Genomic DNA, 13,188 nt, shown 5'->3' on the forward strand with positions numbered 1-13,188 from the left:
CCCGAGATCTCTATGTACCTTACACACTGACTAATACATATACCCTTGGAAAACACCTTTCCAAGTAACTCTATCCCCTTTCTATTCACACCCCGTGAAAGAAAGTTATTACAATGAATGAAGAATTTGAATGATGGCTTTGGATTGTCTTTACAAGTATGAAATATAATAACACTTGTAATCCAATAAACTATTTTGTATACTTAGTAATAATGCTTTTTAAGATTATAAAACTTTGAAACACTTTACTTTAAGCAACTTCAAATATAACTTTTGAAAGTTTGAGTGCAAGTTGCAAAAAGTGTAGAGAAATAACTTCAGAAAAAGTTTAAGAGCTTTTGGAATTTTTATAAGAGTTGTGTATATGTTGTATTTTGTGTTGTGAGAGTTAGAGTCTTTATATAGACTTTCCAAACACCCATGGTGTCTTTCTGAAAGTGTAGGAGTTGTTTGAAGTGAAGAGATTTCGTTTGGAGTGACAACATTTCATTTTGAAATCTGAAATCTCATGCAACAGTCTTCAGTAATCGATTACTAATAGTGGGTAATCGATTACCCAAACTCTCTGTCCATTGTTTATTTAAAAACGAATTAGAGTAATCGATTACACCATTTGGGTAATCAGTTACGCAACTTTTGTAAAACTGGTAATATGTTACTCAAAGGCAGTAATGGATTACTCTGAACAATTTTAAAGTTGGATAACTCTTTTTCTTACACATGTAACTTGTTACTTAAATGAAGTAACCCGTTAAACATTATTTTAAAAATATTTTGAATATTTTTAAAGTGTTTCATTTTTCTTAAAAAATAGTTTGAGCATTACTACTTTGTATATTTAAGAGTTTTAGGATAGAAGTACCTATAGAGACTTAATCTAATTTTCTTGAAGTTTTAATCTTCTTTTTCTTCATAAGTATTCTTCATTTTCTTCTTTTTGGTGATATTGGTGTCTTCATCAAAACCTTGCCATGTTCAGGAGCAAAGATCTTCTTCACAGGTACATGCGAATATAATGAACTAAATGATTTCAATGAAGGAAATAATTTTTTCCTCGACTCTTCTATACAAAACTTCATTGATCTGAGACCATTTTGAAAAATGAAAGAGCTGAATGAATTAAATGATTCATTGATCTGAGTCCTTTTTTCTTCTACACAAATCTTCTATAACAATTCATTGATTTCCTTTTAAAATCTGGGTCCTTTTGCCATGAAGGAAATCAATGAACTTAAGAAATTGTTGCAGATGATGAAGAAAAATAATTCATTGATCCCCTTTTCCCTTTTATTTCGGTTCAATTGAAAGAGATCAATGAAAATTGAAAGAGCTTAATGAACTAAATAATTCATTCCCCTTTTCCTTTTATTTCCTTTCAATTGCAAATGAAAGAGATCAATCAATTAAATCTTTATCTCACGCAAACTTTGTATGACATCCACCTTCCTTCTGAAATCTGGGTCCTTTTGCAAAATCAAAAGTTGTTAAAGACCTCCTTGACATGATTCTGAAACAGAATCACAATTTTTTCCTCGACTCCTCTATACAAATCTGGGTTATGTTTTTCCTCTTTTTCACTCTTTGCAGTATTGCTCTTTTTTTACTACTTTGTGTTTTCTTCCTCCTATCTTCATGAACATACTCTTATAGAAATACATACTCTTAGGCTCTTAGCTTACTAATGAAATATAACATTGAGTGAACCACAATATTTATAGATGAGTAACCATTAATATTTCAACAAACGAAGAGACGTATAACCACTCAACCATTAATATTTCAACAACTAAGAAACGCATAATCACTCAACCATTAATATTTCAACAACCACGAAACACATAACCACTCAACCATTAATATTTCAACATACAAAGAGACGCATTACTGCTCACCATTAATTTCTCGGATGCTTAAAAGGTCGTAAAACATCAATAACACATAATTAAGCAAGCGCGATTACTATGTCATCTTCAACAACGCTTCCTTAAATATGTGTTGTTGCATATATTCACATCAACACTGCTTTCTATCAAATGTGCTGTTAAAAATAAATCATTCAAGTCAACGCTAACGTTACTGATCTTCAATAACGCATTGTCAAGAATGTGCTGTTGAAGTTATACAAATTGGTAGCGCTTGCTTTATTATGCGTTGTTGATGTTCTTCCGCCTCATTTTCAACAGCGTCGTTCAAAATTGCGTGTTGAATGACCGCTGTTTATTATAATATTTGGCGTAGTACACAAAGTCTAAAATGAAAATCATATAGGTTGAGACATTCCATCTTAGTATATATTAATATATATGATAAGTACGACTCATGCATTTGCATTAGGCATATATGACTTTTGTGCATAAAATATTCATCTATTTCAAAATCATCTATTGCATATTCTTACATCATAAAGAATGTTTATCATACAATTAAGAAAAATCATTTTCATACATATTAATTGATTAGCTTGATTGATAATCAATTATATTCTATTGAAATTCGTTAATCGATTAATGCATTGTATAATCGATTAAAATGAGTTACAGTAGCCAACTTCCTAAGATTTTTGGCTTATTAATCAATTAAGTAGGTTGATAATCGATTAAGTCATAACTGAAAAATTGTATTCATAAGCACGTTAATAGATTAACGTATTAGATAATCTATTAACATTTGTTACAAATCAGTTACATATAAAAGCTGGTATTTTAACAAATATGCATGATTCATAGATTTTAACTTTTACACATTGAGAGAAAAAGAAAACTCAAGATTCTCATAGCTACATATTCAAAAGCATCTTGCTTATCTTTGAAAGTTTTCTTACATAGTTTTTAAATAGAGAAAAGAGAGAGAAAAATAAAGAATTTTTTTTCATCATGTTGTAATTTTCATCATTTGAAAAACTCTGCATTAACTTCACTTTCAGTTTAAGGCTAGTTGTGAGATCTCTGCTTAGGGTTGTAGAGCCGAATTTAGAGTTTTAATCAGCGCATTAAGTGTGCAAATAACTCGGCCATTGTTCAGTTACACAAGGATAATTCTTGTGGTGTGTTTAGTATCATCGCATGAGAGAACTGGTTATCTTCACGGAGAAGGAAGTCTTGGATCGAGTGATACTTCGGTTGGAGCCAGATTTGTGAATGGTGTTAGTATCCTAGTAGGCGTTAAGAGTGGTCAAACCGAGCGTGTACGCTCAACGGGTTCAAGAAAGAAGTATCTTGCTAGGTGTATTGGAAGAGTGCTTGTAATCAAACATTTATTTCCGATAGTGAAGAAAAACCTCCCGAGATCAGAAGGAGAGGCCTGGATGTAGTTTGCAAGTGGACCCACAAACGAACCAGGATAAAAATCTTTGAGCACATTTCTCTTTCCCTATCTCTTTTACGATTTTGTCTTTACATGCTTTCTGTTTCAATTGCATTTTGTGATCTGTGTTAATTGGTAACAATATATGTATAATCGAGAATTAATTTAGGACAATAAAGATCAACAATCATCATTGTTTTCATAGCAAGAAAATTTTGTTTTTCAAAGAATCAAGAATTAGCATAATCGATTAACTCTAACCATAATCGATTAAGACAATTGTCAATAATCGATTAACTCTATTAGTAATCGATTAACTACAACAGTTTCATATTATGCTCATAAATCGGAAAAGCGGGATTAGTAATTTGCTACACCTATTCACCCCCTCTAGGTGTGTTTTACATTACTGGTGCCCAACAAAACGTAGTAGTAAGGAAAATCAATTTACCTCCTCTTCATCTCTCTTCCTTTCCTTCCATTAAAATTCAACTCCCTCCTTTCCATTTATTGATCCAAACACAACATGAATTTGCACTAACGACACCCTTTCATACAAGCTAAAATATTCTAGAGTAATTAATAATGTCCAACTCCATTATGAGGTCTTTGAAATAGGACAAATGCTTTGTAAAATATGGAAATGCTGCTTTCAATCCAAGGTATAAAGAAAGGAAAGATACCATCCATGAAACCTTATATATATACGTAATAAATGAGTAATAAATGAAGAAAGGGCTATATATTTATAAAAAAACTTACTTAAAGTGTTTTTCTTTATTTCCCAGTGACTAAGTCTACCGTATATAAATGCAATACTAAAAAAAGCACAATTCTATATATTTTAGGCTTTTAACATAATTCTATCTGAAAATCTTTACAAGACAGTGTCTCTCATGTATTAACCAAATACAATTATATGTATATAAATTATTTTACTCACTTTGATTTAACAAATAATAAATATTATCATGGTGTGACATTTAGAATGACGGTAATGCCTATTTAACATTTTCTCGAGCTCACCAACAGCTAGGCTATAAGTTATTGATGTTAAAAAAACATTCCCAAACATGCATTACAATTATGGATTTGGAATATTTTGTTTCTGAGGCAAATCATCATCTCCTACGTTGGGATTCTTCTTCATTTCCTTAGCTTGTTTAAACTCGCCATAAAAGTATGAAACAAATCCCCATATGGAGAGAACTAGAGAAACTCCCTTCTGAGCATTAAAACTCTCTTTGTAAAAAATAACTGCTAGAACTTCTGTAATAGGCACCATCAAAGCGATCATAACGCCACAAAATAAAGATGAGGCACAAAAGATAACTCCCACTGCTCCCATGGAATTAATTTGCCATACTATAGTAGTCACTACTAACACAACGTAATAAGTAGCTTCTCCTAGCCCATAATGCTTTGCTTCTGTTGAAATTAACTGCAAATTTAGAAACCAGTGAATCACAATAATTAGTTTCAAAATGTCTTTCAACTAAAGATTAAAACTCTTAATACAATTAAACATATTTATAATAAGTGTTTGAGAAATATTGTTTATTAGTTTCTCTCCATCTTTATTATAAAACATTTTCAATTAATTTTCATATATCTTGGAATAATTATATTTAATGATTTTTGAAGAAAAATATAACATTACAAACTTATTATCATTTATTGTTAATTGATTAATTGATAGTGTCAATGATAATAACAACAAAAATAATTTTTCTAATGCAAACATATTATCATTTACAGTTTGATGATAAAATGAGTAGCAATTAACTTTAAGATATATACTAATTAATATGCAACATGCTAATGCAAACTTCCTGTTTTTATTGAATCATTAAACAAATTTCTTAAAAGACTTGTTATCATTCTTATAACATTAATACCAAAAGAAATAAAAAGGCAAAGAGGGAAAAACCTGAAAGTCATTGTTTACAATCATCCCAACAAGGCTGAATAAAGAAGCAAAGAAACACATAACTAGCTGAATCTCCAATACAAGTGTGTAAGTGATAGCTTGTCTGCCTTTGCTGTAGGACAACTCCACCAAGGGCAAAATAAACCCATACAAAACTGCAGCTAGTAATGTCAATACAAAACCCATTACATATGTCTTAGAAGACTCACCAATTGGGCGATCTCCATTGGTATGGAGAGCCAAAATCCCCGCTCCAAGGGTTAGCAAAACCACAGCATTCACCGAATATGCTGTGAACTTTTGCTTCACCATGAAGAAAGCAAAGATAGCTGTGAATGCGAGTTGGGAGGCAACTATAAGAGCAGCAGTGGACACAGGAAGACGAGACACTCCATAAGAATAGAGGTAACCGTCGAGGCCAGTGATAACACCAATGATGGTGGAGAAAAGAAACAATGGTAGCTTCATAGTGACAATCTTTAATTTTGGGCTATCAACATTAGTATTTACTTGACGACGACGAATCATGTATGAGAAGAATAGAGGAATCAAAATGATTGGAAATCCAGCAACTTGAAGAAAGCTAGATAGCCAAACACGATTGCCACCATGGATGAAATACAGACGAATTATGAGTGGACCACCGGTGACACCAATGGCTAGCAAGATACAGTTTATAATCAAAAGTATTCTCTTCATGGTTCTATCTTGTTGTTCTGCCATGTGAGTTAGCTACAACTATGTTCTTTATTTGTGTTCTGTAAGTTGAACAGCAATAATAGAACCTATGCCTATGTAAATATAACAATTAAGTTATGTAAATCTGTGTGTGCTCTCTTGGTATTATATCTCTGTCCATGCAAGTGTTAATGTATATATAGACTTGGTTACTGATGTGAATATGGGTATGGTTTCTTAAACAATGTATTTGCATCGTGGTTATGTTCATATTAAGACATTATTGCTAATTTTCAATGACCAGCTAAGTCAATGGCACATTTGAATTAAAAAAGAAAGTAAAAATGATGGAGAAGAATATCAAAATTCAAAAGTAGTAGGTTAGACTGTACACGTTGTTTACATTCAAGTTTAATTAATATTGAACCCCACCTAGTGCCATATACTCATTTCCAATTCCCGTTTACACGCAAAAATTGACTTTTCAAACAAACAGTAACTCAACTATTTTTATCTCATTTTATGACCACACCAAAATTTTTAATAGTAAATTCATAGATCTATGAGTTTATTCACTTATATAATTTTTAACTCATCTACTTTTATATAATGTAAGACTTTTTTATTCACATTTGAAATACACAACACCTATCCCTCAAGTCCGAATTACTCCACTATGAGTATGAGATACACTAGAGTTGAACTCTCTCTCTACTTGCACATTGTCGTTGACTTATCATCAATGAAACACAACGTCTTGACATCTCTTGTCAGGAAGACTTTCAACACAATAATCTCACATGGATCTATCAGCCACTTGTTGGTTTAAATACTCGGTTTAGTCGTTAAATCATTGAATCTGATACTAATTGTTGGGAGTTTTACACAATGAGTTATAACATTATTCTATACGCTAAGTGAAAGAAACATATAAGTGGTATCGACATTACATCTTTGACCTAAAACCTTAAAACATTAGCTCTAAGAGTTCATCCACTTATATATTATTTAACTCATTGACTTTTACATAAAGTTGAGTTTCTTCATCACATTTAGAATACCCAATTTAATTATAGATAATATAATAATTTATTCTAAAAACAATAGTTATACATATATATCTCATTCATTCACGAACAGTGCCATATACTATTGATGGTGTGCAAATGCACACCCCAGACTTTTTAAAAAAAATCATATCACCTACAACTCTTTAGGTTCACAATGAGAAACCCACACACACAAAAAAACTACCAAGATAGAAAAATCTGCTAAGAAGAAGAAAGGTCAGCATACATTAGAAATTATTAGTTTGAACAACACTTCAAAGACTGTTTCACTTTGTAGCCGATTGGTTTTTCATATGGTCTTTTATTGTTTTCTATTTTGTTTTTTCTATTCTACATTTCATTTTTTTATTATATGTTTAACACTATTTGAATTTCATTATTTTTACTTATTGCCTTCAAACATTGTTTGCTTTTATTCTTTGTTTCTTTCATTAATATCATTTCATCGTGTCCATTATATCTTTAATATTGTTTTCATTTCATTGTCTTCAAACACTATTCATTATCTTTATTCTTTGTTTGCTTTATTGTTTCTATTTACTATTTGACTGTTAGTAATTTGTAATTTTATTATTTCTATTTTACTTTATTTTATTATATATTATCTCCTTGCCAAATTTGTTTCACCATTTCTACAAGTAATTTAATTGTTTATTTTTAATTATAAGACTGTCAAGATAATCGAATGGAAGATGCATGAATGAATCTGATGAGTAATATTGAGCGATAAATATTCAACAACATGAACAATAAGTTGATGAAGTCAACATATGAATCAACTATGAAGTGCATAATTTATTTGATGAACTATATTTAAAATTTGGGATTTAAACATAAATATTTTCATCTTTTTATATATGATGATATTTATTATTTTAGTTTTTAATATATATTGTTCATCATGCTCCGGGTCGTAGACTCGTCACTGCATTCAATCATGTATAGTAGTTTTCTTCTGCAACTGATAATAGGTTTGTAGCTTTCTCTGGTTGGTGTGTTGATCTGTTTTATTGTATTCCTAATGGTCGATTGTCTTTCCTTTGGTGATAAAAAAAAAATCATGTTTAAGTTAATTCTTTGAATAAACATAAAACATCACACTTTTAAAAAGAAACTACATTTTTTATTATCTCATTTTCTGTAATCTATTATAAAATACAATGGCATCCTTAATTTAAGATCCACTAATGGATTCACTAATGTCAGATTTTTCTATCTCTATGTACTAGTAAAATGATGTTTTTTCAATTATTTAAATGTATTAGTATGATAATTAATGAGAAATTAAATGAAGTATGTTATTTATTATTAGAGATGATTAGGGCTACCAGATTTCCCTCTTATGGCGAATACTTGTCATTAAAAAGATATTACGTTTCTTTTGTCGTTGGAAAATTTGTTCACATGTTTCACGCAGAACAGGATTTATAAAAGAAAGATACGCGGAAGAATATGAAATCTGGCGTAAGAAATCACAATTTTAATGCTAAGTGAATGGACTGTGATTTCTTTACTCAAGCACCATTAATATATAATAATTAATAGCATTAATAGTACTCCAGAGGTGGGAGCAACCAACAAATATTAAACTTATGAAAAATTGTCATCCACACAACGTTTTGAAGAATTATTGTGATTCATGATGAATGATATTAGACACATTTATTATTAATTATGAGATATCAATGTAAATATGTATGGAGAACAAATATATTATTTACCATTTATTTATATTAGTTATATTAGCAGTGAATCATAGTTAAATATAAATAATGGATAACTTAATAATAATATGAAAAATTCTTAGATTTAATGGAAATATTAAAATTATTAATTTGTCTAGAAGACCTAATATGGATCACATAATTATTTAGTCATCCTTCTATATTAATGCACATGTTTACCGTGTCATTTAAAATACGATTAGTTTTTAATCACCAGTATCTTTTTATTGATATTTTTTTGGTATTATTAAGAATATCCTTCATTGTATGGGTAATGAATAAATTCATTTTGAGGTTCGTGATTACCTCTCTCAATAAATATCGCTCATAAGAATCGATTTTTTGAACTTTTTGGTCATCTTAATGATCAACATGATCTTATACAACTAGACCAACCATTTGTTGATATCTTTTATTGAGATTTAAAAATGTATTTTATTAAACTTTTATATTACTGTTTTAATTAATTGTCATATTCTTATTTTAATAAAGAATAAATATTCTTTTTCAAGTTTTGAAAACTTATATTTTTTTGATATTGTAATTATTAGCATGTTCACTCTCAACTCACATTCTTATTATTTGTGTGTGAAGAAAAACAAACTAAAAGAATCAAAAGTTAACTCAAAAATGAAAAACATAAAATCAAACACAAAATTTATTTATAAAAAACAGAGAATATTTCCATTCGAAAGAACTTGCTTACCAGAGAGAAAGAGTTAGATAAATGAGATATTTTGCTTCTTCTCTTCGTGTAATGTTGAATTCTATGCTTAAACTAAAACTGCAAGTGACCAATAATTCCACTTAAGGACTTAACTTGTTTTACAAACTTGATTTTAACTGACGATAGTCTCTTCTAGAAACATTCTCTTTTTGTGACATTATTCCACATAAAGATTGCTCCAAAATCTGGAGCTCTTCCATCAACATCACTATACTAATTATAAATTTTGGATTAGACATTCATTAGTCGTTAATAATACTTACGTATATTCTCAATTTGAATTTTAGCATTCACCAGTTATTTATGTATATATGTTTGTTACATCCTAGTTTTGGACGTCCTAACCAATTCGGGTGGTCATATACGTAACCGGTCAAATAACATTTAATGAAAAAATAACACCTGACAGGTCAGAATGGTCGGCCATATCAACAGTATTCTCCAAAACTATGCCACTCATCTTAACCACTATAAATAGGAATCATCTCGAACATGAAGTATCACTGACTCATTATCATAGAATCTCTCAACACTCGTTATTATTATTCTCTACTTACTTCTCATATCTCATTTATTACTTCCGGACATTACCTCTACAGTCTTACTGACTTGATCGTCGAAGAACCTTTTCAGATACCTCCATTGGCCGGTCCAAGTCACATTCATCCAGATTCCTGAAGAGCTTCAACCCGGATACTCAAGATCTCATACCCGGACATCTAGTCCGACCATACTGTTTATCCACAAAAGAATAATGTTTATCTTGCTTACTGTTTCTTTTTTTGTTGTTGAGGGCGAAAGTGGAATATGGAAACTACATTATATAATTACAAGGCCCTTTTTTACTTTTTTTCAGTAAAAAGGATAATCTTTAATATAATATATATGGTAAAAATGGAAATAAGTTACCAAAAGCAAATTTAAATAAGGGGTATGTGATAGTTATTAAGGAGTGCAAAGTTGGGATTAAAAAATTATAGAAATTCAATTATTTGCATCTTTCAATTGGGTAGGTTCTACTTTTATATTGTTGTATAAATAATTTAACTAAAATCAAAACTCACTTCTACTAATTGAAACTAAATGATACACCTACTTCATATTATATCATTTAGTGTTTGCATAGTATACATTAAGTTTGTAATTTTTGCTTATTTTAAAAAAAATATGTTTAAAGTTTGTAGCACAAGTTTTTTTTGGCAACTTACCTAAATAATAAAATCAACTTATTTTTGGACTGCATCAGTGATAGGGGCCTCCTGTCCATAGGAGTGTAAAAAAGTTAGATACAATTCATTTTTTGGTGCAATTCAATAATTAAACCAAAGACGAAGACATGGTTCAGTTCATCAATTAACCGTAAATTTTATTGTTTAAAACAAATCAAACTACTCATGAATGATTTAGTTCGGTTCCACGATTTTTTGTTTTTTTATATCGTGCATCAACTGAAAGTTAAAATTCTAAGAAGCATTGTTTATCCATAAAAGGAAAAAGCACTACTACTACTATTATTATTATCATAAAATATAAATCATAAATAGATGGATTTGTTATCAATGTAGAGAATATAAGCCCCTAAAGAACAATAATAGTCCTTGTAATAATATGGTGGATTTCTATCTCTAGTAAATCTTCTCAAGTTCTTATTAGAGGTGTTAATGGAGTCAGTGTGTGAGTTATCATGTTCATGCAAATCATAAGAATTCATACACAAATCAGAAGAAACAGGGTGCAAATCTTCGTGCCTCATTTGTATTCTTATGGAATGATTAGAGATGGAACTAAGATTCTCATTAAGATAATGATCTCTAGGGTTGGAGGAGCATGTAGGAAGAGACATATCAATACCTTATTCAATCAAATTTTTAGAATTAGCAAAAGGAAAAATATTTTCATAAAAACTTAAATTTCTACATAGAAAATTTTCCTTATTTATACTATCAAACATTATATATCCCTTTGTTCCATGTTTGAACTCAAGAAAAACATATTTTCTTACTCTTGGATCAAGTTTCTTCCTATTATTGGTTAGAGTATATGCAAAACAAAAGCATCCAAAGATTTTGAGATTTAGAAAATTAGAACATGATTATAAAGAACTTGATCAGGGGATTTGTAATTAAGATAGATGGGGGGCTTCCTATTAATGATACAAACAACATGAGCTAATCCATAATTCGAGGAACATTTGGGCAAAGAAGATTGATACATTAGTGTTCAGGTTATTCAAAGGATGTGTTGATGCTTCCTCTCAATAATTCCATTTTGTTGAGAGGTTTCAATACAACTAGTTTGACGAGTAATCCTTTTTGATTTGTAGAAATCAACTATCTTAAACTCAGACTCGTCATCAGATCTAATGCTCTATACTTTTGTACCAAATTGAGTTTCTACAATATTAACAAAAGATCTAATTAACAATTAAGCTTCTGATTTGGCTTTCAAAAAGAATAACCAAGTGTGTCTTGACTTGTTATCCACCATATTAAGAAAATATCTATCTCCTAGGATGTAGGGTATAGATATAGGTTCTCAAATATCAATGTGAATGAGGTCAAAGTTATAGACAGGCCTTGTCATACTATCCTAAAAGGGGATATTTGTTTGCTTTGCATAATGGCAATATCACAATATCTTATGCAATATGTCACAATAGACATCTTCTAGCCTCAACTCCACCAACCAGCCTTAATGTGGATTTCTCCTACATCACACATTTGGTGTTGTTGAAAGCTAGCTTATAGTTAAGGGCATTTGTTAGTTTGGATACTGATTTGAGATTCAAAGTGAATTTAGGTATATAAAGGATATTACTCAAGCATAGATCCATACAGAAAATAACAGTTCTAGCAGTGTTGCTTATGACTTTACTCTCATTAGGCAATCTTATCTGAATATGGTTACTCCTCTTGAAAGATTAGAATTATGATAAGGAGAAGGAAACATGATTTGTTGCTCCTGTATCTAGAACACAATATTTAGGTTTAACAAGATCGTCCATAATTTTAGGATTTCCTAGACTTGAGGTATATACATTAGTGATTTGGTTGGTAACTTGATAATGATTTGCATGATCCTTAAGAATGTCTAAGATGGCCTTCTACTGATTTGGAGTGAAGCCTCCTATGTTCTCTTCAATGTTTTGACTTTCATCCTCACTTGAACCAAAGATATTATTTAGACTATTGTTTTTCTTGTAATGAGTGGGGAACCCATGCTTCTTGTAATAAGTGTCAACAGTGTGACCAATCATGTTGCAGAAAGAGCAAGCCTTTGAATTGGAGGGGTTCTTTCCTCTTCCATTATTAAAATTAGACCCTATCCCTGTTCTAGGGTTGTTAAAATCTCTAAAATCTCCTCACATTAATCTTCCTCTACTTGATTTGTCATTAGTGATGCTAGCTAGAATCTTGGTCTCATCCAAGGGGAGAGACAAATTTATTTGTCTTTCTTGTTGAACTATAATAGGGAAAAGACCTTATTTAAAGTGGGAAATGGATTCATAAGCATAATTTGTGACTTAATAGTTGAGTATTGTTCATTGAGACCTTTTAGGAATCTAATCACAGAATCATTTTCCCTATTAGATCTAACTATAATAACTACATTAGAATTGCATTGAGTGAGACAAGAACATGAAGGTATGTGTCTAATATTGTTCAATTCTTGCCACAAACCTTTTAAGTGGGTAAAGTAAGAACTTACAAATTGATTTCCTTGTTTTGCTTTATCGATTTCTTCTTGAAGATCACA

General features: G+C 30.4%; 1 protein-coding gene across 2 annotated transcripts; it reads right to left on the reverse strand.

Annotated features, from left to right (window-relative positions):
• On the reverse strand, positions 4,238-6,091 carry LOC109335290 (purine permease 1-like). 2 transcript variants are annotated; one of them, XM_019571422.1, is made up of 2 exons: positions 5,231-6,091; positions 4,238-4,741 (listed from the first exon to the last, which is right to left on the reverse strand). In XM_019571422.1, exons 1-2 carry the CDS (start codon positions 5,954-5,956, stop codon positions 4,388-4,390), a joined length of 1,080 nt encoding a protein of 359 aa, XP_019426967.1. In that variant the 5' UTR covers positions 5,957-6,091; the 3' UTR covers positions 4,238-4,387. The 2 variants fall into 2 exon arrangements, with proteins under 2 accessions (XP_019426967.1, XP_019426965.1); XM_019571420.1 differs by having other exon boundaries at positions 4,243-4,744; positions 5,234-6,091.

Source organism: Lupinus angustifolius, chromosome LG20 (assembly GCF_001865875.1).
Source record: "Lupinus angustifolius cultivar Tanjil chromosome LG20, LupAngTanjil_v1.0, whole genome shotgun sequence".
NCBI lineage: Eukaryota > Viridiplantae > Streptophyta > Magnoliopsida > Fabales > Fabaceae > Lupinus > Lupinus angustifolius.